This window comes from Puma concolor, chromosome E1 (assembly GCF_028749965.1).
Source record: "Puma concolor isolate L17-30 chromosome E1, mPumCon1.1.hap2, whole genome shotgun sequence".
NCBI classification, from domain to species: Eukaryota; Metazoa; Chordata; class Mammalia; order Carnivora; family Felidae; genus Puma; species Puma concolor.
In genome coordinates this window covers 37,027,695-37,045,170 of record NC_141680.1, presented here as the reverse complement: position 1 = coordinate 37,045,170, position 17,476 = coordinate 37,027,695, and the positions used below count along the sequence as shown (strand labels likewise).

Below are 17,476 nucleotides of genomic sequence, written 5' to 3'. Positions count from 1 at the left end.
CTGTGACTACCGTATGACGCGCCCAGGACACCCAGCCCAGGGCATGACTCAGTGTCTACCACGAGCACAGCACCAGGCAAAGCCATCCGTTCAGAACGCCCGACAGTACAGCACCTGCTGACACCCTACCACCCTCAGGGCCCAGCGCAGCCTCGCAACCCAGCCCAGCTTCCCACCTGGGGCAGACAAAGGTCACTGGCACATCATAAGTGTTTATTGAAATAAATTGAGTACCACCCCCCCCTTCACATGCAGGTGGGCACCCACATAGCTCCTGATAGCTTCAAAGGCCTGGGTGCCTTCCACCTCCCCACCAGCCCCTCCAACAGGCGCAGATGGTGCCAGTGCCCCCGTACCTCAGTTTCCTCTGAAGCCCCTCTCCCAGCACAGACAGCAGAGAGGAGCAAAGGGCTGAGTCCCACGGACAGGACCCTGGCCATAGCAGGGGTGGCCTTGAAGCCTGAGCCCCTGAGCAGGAATGAGGGGTGTTGGCATGCATTGGGTCCTGTCCGCCACTCCAGGCAGGGGGAGGTGGAGGGGGACTTGTAATCAGAGCCCCCCCCCCCAGCCCCACTGATAACTGGCCAATCCTCCAGAAGCTGGGCCAGCTGCCGGCCAGTGCTGCTGAGGACAGGGGACCGTCTGAAAGCCCCCTCCTTCCAAGAACAGATAGAGGTCATCCCTGGGCCGCAGGAATAGATCCCGCCCCTACCCAGGGGGCTGGCCCCACCCTTCCTTGTGGCCCAGCGACCCAGAGCCTGCACTGCCTGCCGATTTCTGGAACCCACTGAGGCCCAGACAGGAACCAGAGCAGATGGGGGAGAGTTGACGAACCCTTCCAAGAGATTGCGGGGGGACTCCTAGATGGTGCCTCTCTACCCAGCTAGCGTGAGGGTTCACCTGTTCAGTACCACCTAGGCACTGGTTGGGGGTATCCTGTCCCCCCCCCCCAGCTCCCAAGTTTGCTCTGTCCCCAGAGAGGTCTCAGGTGTCCTCTGAGGGAGCAACAGACGTGTGCCCTGTGTTAGAGAGCAGGTCAAAGACCAGGCCTTGAATGGGCCCCAGAGGGACAGATCTGTATGGCTGTCATCTCACCACTGGGACCCACAGGACAGGGAAGGGGAAGGGGAGGTTTTCATCCTCCCTTCCTGCCCCTAAGGTCCTTGCAAAGATCGCGTGGGATGACCATGCCGCTTTCTCCGCGCTCCCGTTCAGGAGTGTAGACCGGGAGTCTACCCTGAGTGCAACTTGCTGCAGCACCTCCCGGCCTCCCTGGGGAGCACGGAGCTCTCCCAGCACACCGCCACCTCGGAGAGCTCTATCCACCCACTCCTGCTGAGGTGCTTCCTACCTCCCTCAGCCCTGGGACCCTGGCCCCATCTCAGGGCCTCTAGAAGGCAGGCAGGCAGGCCAGGCAGGTGTCCCAGCTCACTGCCGGCCAGCACCGCCGTGGCCTGAGGGCAGAGGGTCAGACTTGACCCAGGTGCCTCAGGGCTCCCAGACCTGTTCAGCCCTGGCCTCTCTGCCCTCTGCCCATAACCTGCCAGCTCCCCTAGGGACTCCGTGCCAAACGTCCTTAAAATTGGATTTATCACCGGGCCCTCTCCTGGGGTCTCCCTTTCTGGGGGATCTGGGTCCAGACCGAGTGACAGGGTGGGAGAGGGCACGTACCCCCCCTGAGAGTGTGGGGCCAGGCCAGCCCAAGCTTGGCGCCCAGGCCCCGCCTTCTCGCTGAGGCCTGTGCCCACCGAGCCCGGCGGCCGCCAGCGCCTGGGTGCCGGTGCCTGCCCCTCGCCCTCCCCTAGCTTTTCTTGGCCTCCTGCTCCCTGCGCCGGAGTTTCTCGCGCTGCCGTGCGGCCTTCTCCTGGGCCTTGCGCTCCTTCTCAGCGGCCGCTGCCAGCTCCTTCACCTTCCGCTTCACTAGCGCCCGGTCATGCGAGTTGCTGAGCCCCAGGCTCTGGGGGAGGAATTCAAGGGTGAGGGAACGAGCCCCAGAACCGCCCGGAGCCCTGGCCAACCCGAGCCCCAGGTTCTCTGTGCCCCAGGCGTAAGCTCTCTTCCACCCCCCAGACTTGCCTGTGGACCAGACCCCGCAGGGCAAGAATTCGGAAGGGGAGCCTTTGGAAAAGATGCCGTGGAGGATCTCTCCAGACCCTTAGCCCCTGCCCCCACCCCTGGCAATCCTCAGCCCCCGTTCCGCCACTCTGGATTTCAGCCGTGGCACGACCCCAGCACCCCTGGGGCCCACAGAGAGCAGGTGATGTGCCCAAGGTCACACAGCTAGTAAGTAGCCGAGGCCCCCCCCCCACTCAGACTCCCTGGGGACTCTCCTCACCACCCCTTCCCCAAGCAGTGTAACAGAGGGTGGGGAACAGGCCAGAAACCTCCCAGCACAAAGATCCGAGGTGCGCCCCCTGACCTCCCCTGACTACCAGCACCTTCCAAGACTGAGAATCAGTCAAGGTGATCAGGGAGAGGCCTGGTTTCTTAGGACACCAGGAGACTCGGAATCAAGAGTCAGGTGATAACGATAGTCGTGGAGGTCAAGGTCAACCTGGAGACTGGGGCTGGAGCTTGAAGGTCAAACTGAAGACCTGCGCTTGAGTTTCGAGGCAGACTGGGGACCCATGCTAGAGTCCAGAGATCAGGCCATGGACCTTGCCCAGAGGTCAGAGGTCAGGGAATGGCCTCGAAGGAAGTGCAAGGAAAGGTCAGGGTGAGGGGATCCCGATCCCGGAAGGTTGCCTCGGGCTCCCGCTGGATCACGGCTCTTCTCCTCTGACCCACCTTCAGTTTGCTTCCATCCAGCTGCAGGAGCTGGGGCCCATCCACCTGCCGCGCGGCGAACTCAGCGGCATACTGCTCCAGGTTGAGGCTGTGCAGCCACTGGCCCACCTGCTGACTGGTCCAGTGGTGGACAGTGGGGAGAGGTTCGTCCAGGAACTGGGGTGGAGACCAAGGACAGTGAGGAGGGGTGACCCGGCCTGTGGCCCGAACACCCGACGCTCCGAGGTCAGGGCTTACTCACCTCATCCGAAGATTGGGACAGCGTGTGGTAGGGGTAGGAACACTTGGTCTCCTGCCGGGGACCACTGGGGATCTTGGGGCTGCTGCTGGGGGGTGTGGAGTCATCACTCAGGGTGGATTCCTAGACAGGGGGGGTGCGTGCTGAAGACAGCTCACCCACAAGCCCAAGGGAGTCCCCCACCCCCACCCCACGCTCCCAACCCCCTGCCCCCTGTCTGCGTGGAGCTGAATCTGGGGACGGGGCACCAGTGCCTCCTAGGCATGAACCAGGAGCTGGGCAGGCACATATGACACGGTGACTCACGGGAGGCATCAGGACGTAAGGCTTCTGGGAGCACGTGGGGCTAGAACTGAGGCAGAATAGTTAGCAGGAATGGAGGAGGTGTCACTTCTTACAGGCAGCCAACCAGGATTCCCCCAGGCTAGGTCAGGGGTCCCCCTTTGTGCCTCCCCACCACAGCCTCCGGCACCCTGGCTGCTAAGTGCCTGAGTAGAGACCACAAGCTCTCTGAGGCCCTGGGCTGTCTGTTCACTATGTCATCCCAGGGCTCAGCACAAGGGAAGGAAGAGATGCAAGGAGTCCGTGGAGGGAAAGAGGCAACAAAGAAGCGCCGGGTCCGAAGGAACTCTTTCTCCCCCGAATTCCCAGCTTTCTGATCTCCTCTGCCCCGGGAGCACATAAGGCACAGCCAAGGAACAGGCTTGGAGCCTGGCAAGCAACCCACGCGGTAAGTCCTTCTCTCTTCGTCTTATTCTTTCATCTATTCGACCGGGGCAGCGTGCCTGCGCTTTGGGACAGCAAACCAAAAGCATGCACTTGAAGCCTTGCAAGCATGGAGGGTGGCACGAGCATGAGCATAAGCAGAGACTGTTGCTTCTGTCCCCCAGTGTCACTTCTCCCAGAGGGCGGCGAGCTTCCTAAGCACTGGCTAGTCCGGGCCCCACTCATCTCTGTCGCCTCCAGGCCTCACCCCACCACACGGGTAGCCCGGCTGGCTCCTAAGACAGGACGTGGGGCTAGAGCCGAGCCAGGCAGGAGACTTAGCCCGAGGGGAGGAGGCCTCAGGCTGGGGCGGGGGGTGGGGATACACCAGGGGAAGCCCAGTGTTCACTGACGCGTTGAATTCAGTAAATGAAACGACGAAGGAACGACTCAGCGCGAGTGAGCGAACAAGTGAATGAATGAACTCAGAGAACGAGAACGGACGAACTAATGAGTCACCGGATGGCTCCGTGGGTAGACAAATGGACTCGAGGAAGGCCTGGATCCCAGCCCGAGCCAGGGTGAAGCGTGCCCTCGTGTCACCTGAGTCTGGGGCCCGCACGAGGGCAGGAAGGCCACGGGCTCACCTGAGAAGCTGACTTCTTCGGGCTGAAGCCCTCGTGTTTAGGGGAGCAGGCGGGGGAGGTGGTGTTGCCAGAGGATGCCGAGCCCTTGCCGCTGTCTGTGAACCAGGAAAAGGGCAGGAACGGGGAGCCCCCTGACCTGCCGGACCCCTCCACTGACTCCCTGCGGAGAGAGCACCCTGCATGGGTGGGGGCACCGAGCCGAGGGCCGGGCCCACAGAGAACGACGGGCGGAAACCGTGGCCAGAGGGGCTGTGGGCACCACTCACCTGCTGCCCATGGACAAGCGGTTGCTGCTCTTGTCCTTCCGGCTCTTGCTAGTGGATGCTCTGCGTAAGGTGACCCTGTGGGGAGGGCAGGCGGGGAGTGGGGCAGAGCGGCCCGCCGTGCTACCCTGTACCCCACAGCCCCAAGCCTTTGCTGCTGGCCCGTTCTCCACTCACCCCAGGTCCAAGAACTTGCGGCGAGTCTTCTTATCCAGGCCGATGGTGGGGCTGGCAGGCTCAGGGGGGCTGGCGTCCCGGCTGTCATCTTTTGGAGAGGAGAGGGAAGGACATTGCCTGTGGGGTGGCTTACCCGCCTCCTTGAGCTGCCAGGGTGAGGTGATGGAAACCCTTCTGACTTAGGATCAGGTAACTTGGCTCCGGTGCCCTTCGCTAGCTGTGCGACTGAGGACAAATCGCCCTACCTCGCTGAGCTGCCTTCATCTCAGACAGGGGGATGATCACACCTGATCTACAATAACACCTATTTCACGGGACCCGTGATGACACCTGCCTGTTTCAAGGAATATGTGCAAAAAGCCTTATGCAACCCACGGACGCGTAGGGGCCGCTGCTAGTCAGGGTTCAGTTTATCCTGACCAACTTCTAACCAGCCTTCCGATCTTGGCTCCCATGTCACGCCCTCAGAGAAGCCTTACAGGATGCTCCCCGCTGGGTCCTTTCGCCCTGCTCGGTGTCGCCCCCGCCACCGCTCACGTTTCTCCCATAGCGCTGATTACAGCTTGTAACCCGCACGTTTAGTTGAGAGATGATTTGATCGCTTCCCCCTTAACCTATAAGGAATTATCAGATGGCCTCTCCCCCAAACTGCAAGCCTCGCGAGGGAAAAGGCTGCATCTGTTTCCCCACCTGTGTGTCCCCAGTGCGCAACAGAGTCTGGTACACAGGAAGCGAATGCGTGAGCCGTGATGTGTCCTCCCACGCCCCCCCTCCCCCCCCTCCCCCCGTCGCCAAGGTGCACGACCCTGCTTGGTCCGCCCGCTGCAGTCCCGGAGCCCGCCAGCAGGGGGCGCCGCCACCGGCCACCGCTCACCTTCGCTGTGCGGCTCCGCGCGCGGGTGGCGGCGCACGAAGCTGGGCGAGCTGTCCGAGGAGGGCGCCGAGCGCGGCGGCGAGCAGGAGGCGGCGGCCAGGCCCTCGTGCGAGGTGGCGTTGTGCAGGGGCCGGTAGCGTGTGAGCGGCGAGGGCGGCGGCTCGTCTTCGTCCAGGCTGCGCCGCAACCCCGGAGGCTCCAGGCAGAAAGAGCCCCCCGCCGGGGACCCCGGGCCCGAGTGCAGAGGCGAGCGCAGCCGGTGCAGGGGGCTCCCGCAGCCGTCCGTCACCTGGGGGAGGGGGCAGCCGCTCACTGCCAACCCTCCCCGCCTCTTCCCCGAGGGGCTGGGAATTGGTTTCACCCCGCAAACTGCGAGGGGGCCCCCTGAAGGGGCTGGCTGGGCCGTGAGATGTGGGAGATGGGCGGGGGGAGGCGGGGGGGGGGGGCTTCGGTCATGCAGGCTGGGGTTGAATCCCGCCCTCCTCACTTCCTAACTGCGTGCATTTGTGACTGAACCTCTCAGAGCCTCAGGTCCCTCACACGCATGATGGGAATGATCACACCTTGCGTAAAATTTGACGTGAGCCAGATGTGAATGTTGGTGCTACTACCGTCAGAAATCTGGAGTGGGGTTTCCCTGGAAAGGGGCGGGGCGGGCCAGAGGGGGGTGGGTAGGGTACGTGTGATTGGGTGGGCTGCCCCGACCTTGCCTCCGGGCCCATCGGAGCCTTCGCCGTCCTCTGCAGAGCTGGCACTGTCCCGAAGCCTGGAGCGGGAAGGTCGGTGTCTCCGGCCCTTGGCCAGTAGCTGGGCTCGGGCCTTATGTAAACTGCTGTCCAGTCTGACGGTCTCTGGCACGGCCAAGTCCAGGTCTGTGAACCAGGTCGGGGGGTACACAGACCAGACACGTGAGGACAGCAAGCCCAGAGGCCCACCCACCTCAGGCAGCCGCCTGCACTCACACCCCAGACATTCAACCAATGTTTGTGAGTGCCGGGCCCCGGGAGTACGAATGAGACGGAGAACAGGGTCCCGGACGGTCGCCGGGCAAGCCAGACGCGTCAGCACCTGAATGCGGCCGTGTGGGGCAAACGCTCACGGACACCGAGGAGGACAGGAGGGTCCTGTCTGGATGGGTCAGGGGAGGAAGCACCAAAGCTGGTCTAAGGTCTGGGTGGGAGTTTACAAGACAGGAGGTTTGGCAACCTGCTCTCCGCACGGCGGGACCACCTCCGGGGCACTTGCGGGGTCGCTCTGTGGAGAGGAGGGCTGGGGATGAGGCCGGACAGATCACGGTAATAACAGCTCCCCTTGAAGAAGCCCCAACGACGTGCCAGAAGGTTCACACCTCGCCCCGTCCGCTCAAAACACCCCAGTGAGCGAGGGACAACTATTACGCGCGTCGTACAGGCTTGCAAACTGAGGCTCAGGGAGGTCCAGTTCTTGAGGGCAGCCACCAGCTGGCAGTGGTCCGGGATCCGAGCCTGACTCGTCTGGCTCCAGAGACGGGCTCGCTGGGCCACGCCTGGGGTTGGCGCTCAGACACAGCACTGCCGAGAAGGCTCGCAGCTGAGCCGGAACATAGCAGTGGCGTCAGGGGGGAAACCCAGGCCCCGGGAGGCCTGTCTCCGCCATCCTGGGGGCGGCGGTGCCGGGCTGGGTCCCGGATGAAGACGTGGAGGAAGACGAGGCAAACCCAGCAGATCATGCAAAATCCCAACTGCTCCTCGTTTTCCTTCTCATCTGTTGCACCTGGGAACGAAGCCCCTGCTCCGCAGCATCTCCAGGCTCGGCACTGGGGTCTCCGGGCAAAAGATGTCCTTCCCAGACCTCAGGATGGGTTAAGACCTTTTCTTCCCCCCCCGCCCCCCCACAATCTCAGGGTCCCCCATCCCATCACTCATGCCTGCCTTGCCTTCCCTGCTCCTCTTTGTCCTGTCTGCAGACACCCCCTAAGCCACCCCAGTTGCTGGCCTGACTTAACTACCACCTCCTGGTTCACCCCCGAAGCCCGGGGCGCCTCGGCGCCGGCCAGGGGACTTGCCACGTCCAAGGCACCCAGGCTCCTCAAGGAATCCACCCAAATGAACCCACCGCCTTGCCTCACACCGGCTTCCCCTTTGCTCCTCGGCTCAGCAGAAGGCCCCGTCATCCACCCAGCCCCCCAACTCAGCCCCAAGCTACCCTTTGCCCTCGGCTGTTAGCTCCACTTTCGACATACCTCCAGACACACTGAAATATTTATGGTGAAACGATGCAATGTTTTGGATTAGGTTCAAAATAATCCAGGGGAATAGGAGTGGAGCCTGGCATACACACGGAGAAGAAGGGGAGGGACAGCAGAGGAAGAAGGGGGAAGAGGTGAGGCAGGGAGAGGATGGGAAGGCAGGGAGGAGAGGGGGACACACAGCCTCCCTGGTCTAGGTCACTATCACCTCCTGCCTCAATTATCGCAAAAGCCTCCAAGCTGATCTTCCCTTGTCCTCCCTTTCCCATTTACGGTCTATTTTCAACACAGCGGTGGCCAGAGTGATCCTGATAGAACATGTCAGCCCTTGTCACTGCTCTGCTCAGAGCCCTCTGGGGACTTCCACCTCGCACAGAGTAAGCGCCAAGTCGTCCCAGTGGCTTTTCCAGACTCACTCCGTGCTCCCCCTTACCTCTCTGAGCTTCTCCTTCTCCCCCTCGTGCTCCCTCCACTCCTGGCCATCCCAGCCTCCTGGCTCTTCCTCACACAAGCCTCGCCTGCACCTCAGGGCCTTTGCACTTCCTCTTTCCCTTTCCTGCAAGGCTCTCGCCACGGGTTTCTGCGTGGTTCTCTCCTTCACCTCCTTCAGGTCTTTGCTTTAAATGTTTTCTGTCACCGAGGACTTGACTGACCACTCAACTTATAATTCCCTCCCCCCGCCCCAGAACCCAAATCTCTGTTTTTCCCTATATCATGTATCATTCTCTGGCATGCTGTGTATTTTGCTTAGTTTATGGTCTCTCCAGTCATTAGAATGCCAGCTCCGTGAGGGCTGACGTTCCTCTATTTTGTTCACTGCTCTGACTCAGGATGGATGCTGGCACATAGGAGGGTCTTGGTAAATATCATTCTAATGGAAAAGCCGTGGTTCTGTCCATCTGCCTTCTTTTTTTTTTTTTAATTTTTTTTTCAACGTTTATTTATTTTTGGGACAGAGAGAGACAGAGCATTAACGGGGGAGGGGCAGAGAGAGAGGGAGACACAGAATCGGAAACAGGCTCCAGGCTCCAAGCCATCAGCCCAGAGCCTGACGCGGGGCTCGAACTCACGGACCGCGAGATCGTGACCTGGCTGAAGTCGGACGCTTAACCGACTGCGCCACCCAGGCGCCCCTCCATCTGCCTTCTTCACACCTCTGCAACCCAGCCTCTTCGCTCCCTTGGGACTGAACCGCCTGAGCTCAGGCCTTCACCAGCCACTTCCCCGAAGACCCAGCCAGCTGAGCACGGCCTCAGCGTCCTTCCATCCTGAGCTCCCTGCCAACGGTCCGCCTCCCTCCCCACTTGTCACGAGCCAGAAGAAACTTTCTAAAGCGCGTTTCTCACTGTGTCCCATAATTGCTTGCTTTTGAAACCCAGGGCGGGGCGGGGGAGGGGGGAGGGTTCCAAAGCCAACAACATAAAGCCCATGCCCCTCAGCCCTCCAGGCAAGGCCGGAGGGGTCCCAGCTCCCCCTTTCTGTGTTTCCCACATTTCCTCTGCACAGCAGGCTCTTATAGGGACCATGGTTAAGAGCCGGCTGGCCGGGGCTGAAATCAGTTGTGCCATTTGCTGGGTGACTCTGGACAAGTCACTTACATTTGGATACTGGCTTCCGCGTCAGCAAGACGGGGTCATGGCAGGAGTATGTTCCCCGCAGGGTTGTGTGAGCGTTAAATCAGATCACTATACAAAGCTGTGCCAGAATGCCCGCGGCTAAGGGCTCAGAGAGCACGAGCTGCGGGTGGCGTTGGGGGGAGCGGTACTAACCTGCCGGCCACACCTGGGTCCCTGTCTCCACCTGCCTCTGCCTGGGCCGCTCCCGCAGCCCTCCTCTGCCCCACCCCTCCTTTGTCCGGCTGCCAACTCAAATCCATCATTCCGCCGGCCCCGCAGGACCGCTGCCCCTCTGCAGGCCTGGCCCTAGGGTCTGGTCGGAAGTGACTGTCCCGTGCCAGTCCGCACGCGGCAGAGGGTCGAGCCCTGCGCCGTCCGCCGTGTTCCGTGAGAGCTGGCGCGGGGCCCGGCAGAGAGGAGGTGGTCAGTCAGTACTGAAGCTAAGTTACCCTTTGGGGACCAGCGCAGAGCCGGGCAGAGACGGGCTCAAGACACGCGAAGGTGGTGACGTGCACGCTCCGCACTTAAGTCCTCTGCGGAGCGCTCCCCACCGTGACACATTTCTTGTCTCGTCGTGTGGGTGCTTCCGTGCGGGTCCCCCGCTTGCCCCCGCACTAGAACGCAAGCTCCTCGAGGGCAGTGACCTTGTCTGGCTTGTTCGGTGCTGTCTCCCTGGGGCCTGGAACAGAGCCTGGCACATGATAGGGGCCCAGTGGTATTTGCGGAAGGGACGAAGGCAGGGGCTGGGAGCTATAGGTTCGGTAGACGGGCTGAGGTCTGGGAGACAGTGAAGAGCTAAGGTGGTAGAGAGAACAGGGAAGAACTTTCCAAGGAGAAGGGATGGTGTGGGCCAGTGGAGGCCGCAAGGAGAGGGGACCGGCCCGGACACCGGGGAGGGTGGACCCACGGGAACGGTCACAGTTGTCCAGATGCAGTGGAGGAGGCTTGGCGAGGGGAGAGGTCCTGTCAGAGGACTGCTATTTGGGACCCCAGCCTTGACGCTGTGCCTCTAGTTCCTTAGCTGCCCCTGCTTCGCTTCTGGGGTTTTCCAGAGGGAGCCCTCTGCCCCCTGATCCCTGACACAGACTCTCCAAGCGTTATCTGCGAGCAGCAAGGACTGAACCACAGAATAAGAATGGCTACCACTCACGGGGCTCTCGCTGTGCCAGGCACCCGTTCTAAGTGCTTTCCGATCACTAGCTCATTTAAACTCCCCACAACCCTAGGAGGAAGAGACTCCGGGAATCCCCAGGGCAGCCTTAATTTGCCTGAAGGCCCACGGCTGCCGAAGAGAGGGGCCAAGGTTACAGGCAGGCTGGCTCCGGAGGCTCAGTGTGTAAGTACTCAGCCCGCTCTACCTCCCCTGAGGCGGAGATGGGAGCACCTTGTGAGTCCAACCTCTCATTTTATAGGTGGGGAAACTGACGCTCAGACAGGCAAGGTTTGGCCAAAGGTGCAGGGGGAGTTCAGGACAACATCCAGGCCTCCTGGCTCCCAGACTAGTGTTCTTGCCGTTCTGGGACGCCTGGACAGCTGGTGCCCAGCCGCCCCGGCCCAGGGAGAAGGGCCCTTTGCTCCTGACTCTGGGCCACCTCAGGACTGTAGGCAGCTTACCTCGGAGGGTCGGAGGGTCGAGGGAGCAAAGGAACTTCTAGGGGGGCTTAAGTGTTTTTGAGACAAGGTGGGGCCTGTCTCTCCTCTGGTCTCTGTTCTACCTGGCTCCCTGGCTTCCCTCCATCTCTGTATCTGTCTCTCTGTCTCTCTCTTTCTCTCCCCAGCAGGGAGTTAGCCCAGCCCTGGGCACTGGGGAGTCATGAATATTTAATTGCCTTTCGAATCAGGAAGCAGGGAAGGCGGCCAGCTACCTCAGCAGGTCTGGGAGCCGGAAAAGAGGCAGAGTTGGGGTTAGGGGGTGTTGGGAGGCCCAGAAGCCGAGGTAAGGGGGCGCTCACTTCTGTCAGGCCAGGCCTGGGTGCAGATGGTGAGTCCCAAGAGTCTGAGGCCCAGAGGCAGCTGGAGGCTGGAGGAGTCCAGGAGGCAAACCCTTCATTCCACGGGCCCCAGGGAGGCCAGGAAAGCAGTTTCCCAGGAACCAGGAGGCAGGAGTTCCTGGCATTGCCAGGGCATGTGGCCACACAGGGGAGAACCGGGTGAGCAGGAGAGGGCGGGGAGAGGAGGGGAGGGCAGGTAGAGATGAGAAGGCAGGGGAGGAGAAGCTGGGAGCCCCTTGAGGCTTGTGCACACAAATGTGAGTGTCCTGGGCTCCACACCTGCCATCGGCTTCAGGCAACCGCTTCTGTCTCCACCTCTCCCTCCATGTTCCTTCACCTTCCCTGCTCCCCGACTCCTCCACCAAATCCAGCTAGGAAACAGCCTCTCCACCCCAGTGCATGCTGGGAACTCGGCCCTGTCAGGGTGGTCTCTCCCCATATCACACAATAGAAAGACTGCAGGGGGTAAATGATGGAAGGAGCAAGTGCGCGCATGCACCCCAGTGTGTAAAGAGGGGGCCAGCCTGGGGGTACAGAGGCTCTGTGCCCTATGCATTTGATTTCCACGCACATCCTGCAGGCTAAGGTCCCTCACTATGCGATGTGGAGGTAACGTGCATCACCTGTGCTGGGGACACGGGGACACGGAGAGCAGGGAGTCAGGCGGTCTGGAGTTCTAGTCTCAGCTCTGCCACTAACCTGCCGTGTGATCTTTAAAGCAAGTCACTGCAGCACTCTGTGCTCTCGGCACCTTGTCTGGACAAAGGGCACACCTCTTAGCATGACTGTGGGGAGTAAATGATATAGCGCATGGGAGACTGGGGTGTTAGCCTAGTACCTGGCATGAGACAGTACTTGATAAATGAAGACCCTTATTGTTGTTGTAATTGGCATAGATAGTAATGACAAAGACCCAGGTTGAAAGGCCACAGAGCGCGCGCACGCGCGCGCGCACACACACACACTGACACACACTGAAGTCCCAGAGGGAATCCCCCCAATGCCGATGGCCTTGGATAGAGTTAGAGCAAACAGAACTTACCAAAAACCTCGTCCGCAGGTTCTCGTAGCTTTGAAGAAGCCATGACTCAAGGAAGCTGGGGAGGATCGGATGGGAGAGAGAGAGAGAGAGAGAAAAAAAAATGACCATGGATAAGAGGTTCAGGTTGGTGGAGACCAGGGAGCTGCCGCTGGCTACCTGCTCCTGGTCTTATGGCCCCTCACCTTCCCTTAGAACTCTTCCTCCAGCTCCTTGGAAAAGAAGTCGCCTGAACCATACTTTGGACTGTGAGCTAGGGCAGGAGGCAGAAATAGAAGAGTGGATAGGGGCAGGAGCAAATCCGGGGTGTAGACACAGGCTGAGTCCTATGGTTTGTGGCCAAGCTGATTTGCTGTGTGCCTTCACACGGCTCACTGAACTGCCCCCCTTCACTGTGTTGGGCCTTTCTATCATCACCATTCCCTAAAAACTTTTGATCATCATAAATTGTCCAACATCAAATCTGGGAGAAATCTTGGGGATTATTAAATCTAATCCTCTCGTTTTACAAATAAAGAAACAGAGGGGAGAGTGACTGTTAAGGTCACTGTTAATTTAAGGTCACGTGACAAGCCAATGGCAAAATCAGGAGCAGAACCCAGGTTCTTCCATCCATCCATCCATCTATCCATCCATCCACCTGCCCACCTACATAGCCATCTATCTACTTGCCCATCCATCCAACCGTTCACTCACCTATCCACTATCCAACCATTCATTCATCCATCCACCATCCAACCATTCACTCACCCATCCATCCATCCATCCATCCATCCACCCATGCACCATCCATCCATTCATTCGCCCATCCACCATCCATCCATTCATTCGCCCATCCACCATCCATCCATTCACTCACCCATCCACCATCCATCCACTCATTCATTCACCCATCCACCATCCATCCATTCACCCATCCACCAAGCATCCATTCATTCGCCCATCCACCATCCAACCATTCATTTGACCATCCACCATCCATCCATCCATTCATTTGACAATCCACCATCCATCCATCCATTCATTCGCCCATCCACCATCCATCCATTCATTCGCCCATCCACCATCCATCCATTCACTCACCCATCCACCATCCATCCACTCATTCATTCACCCATCCACCGTCCATCCATCCATCCATCCATCCATCCCTGCATCCATTTGCTCATACTATCTCTGCATCCATCAGTTCATCTCTGCATCCATTAGTTCATACTATCCACCCATCCGTCTTCCCATCTATCACCCAGTCCTACTTCACCCCCCGTCGCCCACCCCTGGTGTGCTCACCACCTGCCTTCCTGAACATGAGCTGTTCAGGAAGCTGGCACCATCAGCAGGGCCACTGTTCTTGACAAACTCACAGTTCTCACAGTTCCAGACAGACTCACAGATGCAGAAGGGTATGGGGAGTACTCACAGCAGAACAGTGGACAGCCAAGTCTCTGTGATACATCAAGTATGCTCCGGGAGGAAGCGTGATGGGTAGGGGTTTGGTTTTGTTTTGCTTTGTGGGGGGTGGGGGAAGCAAGAAGGGAGGCAGGTGGGGAAGCAGGATGTACAATGCATCTGAAACTATGTGGGCAGGCTCCTGAGCAGACGTAGGATAGCAGCAGCCCTAAACCAAGGCCTGGGTGTTAGAGGGGAAGGGGAATACCAGACAGGGTGAGAGAGAGAGGACGCTCAGGGGCAGGGGCACACTGCAGGGCTGGAAAACGCTCTCCAGTTACTGCTAACACTCAGGTCCCGTGAGCAGTGCAGGGCACTGGGCTAGAAATGCATTTGACAGCTATGGGGAAGCTTGGCCTCATGCTTGCTGGAGTCTTTTCCAACTTGCCTCTTCTGTTACTACATAGACACCATCTCGCTGGGAGCTGTCCAGGCTTGAGATTCTTAGTATCCCCACTGTACACACGGGAAAACTCAGATGCAGGGGATAAGAGGCAGAATTCAGCCTCAACCTGTCTCCTGCTCCTCAGCCCCATCCTGGGTGACGATTTGCAGTTTGGGAGGGTGCGACTGAGGAAAGGCCCCTGCTGGGAGAAGGGAGAGACGTCGTGGAAGGGGAGCTGGTCCACACTGTCTAGGATGGGAGAAACTTCTAAACCACCTCCACCCCTAGCTCCCCTGCTGGGGGCCGAAAGCAGGAAGTGAGGTATGAGAAGGGGTCCTCCAAGAACTCTCGTGCCATTCTTGACCTCTGGGTGCCAATAGCAAAGAAATTCTAGAACCTCTCTTCCTGCCTGAAGGGCCGTCTTGGAAGCAAGGCTGCCCCTAAGAATGAGCACAATTCCCTCATTCAATCACAAAGCCTCATCTGCCCAAGACCTGGCCGACCCCTCCTTCAGAAAGCTGTCTTAGACAGCCCTCCTTCCTCCCATTTGTCCACATAATTTCTAAATCCGCCCTTCCCCAACCACTGGGAAATGGGGGATTTTTCATACTTCACTGATTCCCTAAATAGGTCATGGCTCCCCTGCATCAGATGGGAGCTCCCTGAGGAGAGGGGAGGGTATTCCCCATCCGATTAGGGACTCTCTGAAGAGAAGAACTGCCTCTCCCATCAGCATGGAGGCTCTCTGAGGTCAGCAGCGGTGCCTCCTCTCTTAGACGAGCTGAGAATGGAGATGCCCCGTGTTCTGCACTCCAAGTCCCAGGCCTGGGTGGAGACCCTCTTGGGGATGGAGCCCTCTTTCAGGCACCCTCTGGGGTAGGCCGGGCCTTCCAGTTCACCCTGTGCCTCGTCCATCCTGATTCAGCACAAACGGCTTTCCTTCCCTCCCCTCAACAACTAACTCCCTGGGGTGTGTATGGGGCGACCCGTGGGGAACTCTGGGAAGCAGGCCATCCAAGAGGTCACCAGACCCCTCTCACCAGAACTGAGCTTTGGAAAACCACCCCCCCCTTCACACTCCTACACACACACACACACACACACACACACACACACACACTCATGCGCAATTTCAACCAGCAACTGCCACAAGGTGGAAATGAAACGGGGCACAGGCCACTCCTTCTTCCCAAAGCTTCCAGTTCCCAGGGGAGCAGCACCCATGACCTTTGACTCTTCTCTGGGAGTAAGGGAGGCTTTCTGGGAGCCCGGGAAGGAGAAAGAGAAAGGGGCAGGAGCCCAGGAGGGAAGTGGGAAGTAGGAACAGGGGCAGACAGGTTGATGGAGAGTCAGTCCACAGAGCTGCAGAGCGGAGGAAGAAAGAGCTGGGAAGAGAGGAGTGGGGCCGGGGAAGCAGTGGTGGAGACGGGCTCCCTGGGCCGGGAGTGAGGCCCCAGGAAGGGCTGCAAGGAGAGACCCAAGGGGTGGCTGTCGGGAGAGGGGCGGGCCCCAGCGGGAAAGGGGCCCGGGAAGAGGAGAAAGAGACTAAGACAGAAGTGCGACTGGGAACGGCTGGGAAGGAAAGGCCGGGAGGGGAGGTTGGAGGTGGGGGTGCGGGCAATGGGGAGCCGGAGAAAGCGGCGCCCCCTCCCCTAGGCCCCGGCTGCGGCGGCGGGCGGCGGGCGAGTCGGAGCGCGCTCCCAGCACCGCGGAGGCCAGGGCACCTACCGCACTCCCGGTCGGGGCCGGGCGGCTAGTTTCTCTCCGGTCCAGCCGTCCCACTCCGCGCCGAGCAGGAAGGAGTTAAGCCCTCTCCCCCTTCCCCCCCCCCCCCCCACCAGTTTTTTAAAATTAATTTCTCCGGGAGGGAGAGGATTAGGGACGCAAATCCCATCTCCGCCCCCTCCCCCCCGACAGCCCCAGCACCCCAGCTCTGCGCGGCCCCCCAGGGCTGGGGAAAAAAGGCTCTATCCGACCCCACTCGGGGTCCCGCCGCGATCCCCAGTGACCCCCGCTCTGCTTCCCGGTCCGCGTCGGGGTCCTCACCTCCAGCATCAGTCATCTTCAGCGTCCGGCGCCGCGGGAGCCCCTCGGGCCCATGGTCCTCCGGGCGCGGGCCAGGCGGGGAGGGGCGGGGGACCGTCACCCCGGCCGCGGGGGGCTGCGGGCGGGCTCGAGCCGCTCCATCCCGGGAGAGGGGCGGGCGCGGAGAGTCCCGGAGCCGGAGGCGATGGGGGGAGCGGGAGACGAGGAGAGGGTTTGCGGGGAGCGGGAGGCGCGGGCGGGGCTGGACCAGAGCCCTGACGGGAGGATGCTCCGTGCGCGCGCGCGTGTATGCGTGTGCGCGTGTGTGCGCGCGAGTGTGTGTGTGTGCGTGTGTGTGTGTGTGTGTGTGAGTGAGAGAGAGAGAGAGAGAGAGAGAGAGAGAGAGAGAGAGAGAAGGGAGGGACGGAGGGAACCACCTCCCCGCCCCGCCGCCCGCCGGGCCCCGCCGGATGCAGGCCCCCAGCCGGGCAGGCCGACACGCGTCGCGTCGCGTCCGCTGGGGTCCGCGGGGGTCTCCCGGGAAGGGGCGGTGCGGGGGGCGCGTGGCGGGGAGGCGGGCGCCCGGAGACAAAGAGCAGGAGGGAGGGAGGGAGGGAGGGAGCGAGAGGGGGCGGAGGCGGCAGGACGGGAGGGAGGCGGAGGCCCCGCGCGGTGGTCGGGCGAGGGGATTCCGAGTTGCAGCTACTCGTGGGGCCTCGGAAGTCCGGCGGGGAGGGGGGGGCGTGTGGGAGAGCGGCCCCGCCTCTAGACCCACGGGGCTTCCGCCTCCTCGGCGAGGTCTGTGAGGGCTCCCGATTCATCCATTCAACCGACGTCCACCGAGCAACTTTGGGCGCCAAGGCCTGAGGGCACCGAGGGGAACGGAACCACCAGGGCCCCGGCCCGTCGGGGCTCGCGGCGTTGTCAGGGGGACAGACGAGCCCGGGTGCCGTGAGCCTCGGTTCATAGAGGACACTTCAGCGCCACGAGTGCGCACTGGAGGACGCAGGCCAGGCCTGGGGGTGGGTGAGGGTGGAGGTGGTGGCGATCCAG

The 17,476-nt window shown here is 60.7% G+C and overlaps 1 protein-coding gene across 1 annotated transcript; it reads right to left on the bottom strand.

The window, feature by feature from the left end:
• Window positions 1–192: 192 nt before the first annotated feature.
• SAMD14 (sterile alpha motif domain containing 14) lies at window positions 193–16,937 on the bottom strand. The gene is made up of 10 exons (XM_086687023.1): window positions 16,445–16,937; window positions 12,568–12,622; window positions 6,397–6,563; window positions 5,692–5,980; window positions 4,818–4,905; window positions 4,644–4,718; window positions 4,378–4,537; window positions 3,029–3,148; window positions 2,788–2,943; window positions 193–1,957 (listed from the first exon to the last, which is right to left on the bottom strand). The coding sequence occupies exons 2-10, from the start codon at window positions 12,608–12,610 to the stop codon at window positions 1,802–1,804; spliced, it is 1,254 nt and encodes a 417-aa protein (XP_086543149.1). The 5' UTR covers window positions 12,611–12,622; window positions 16,445–16,937; the 3' UTR covers window positions 193–1,801.
• Window positions 16,938–17,476: the final 539 nt, after the last annotated feature.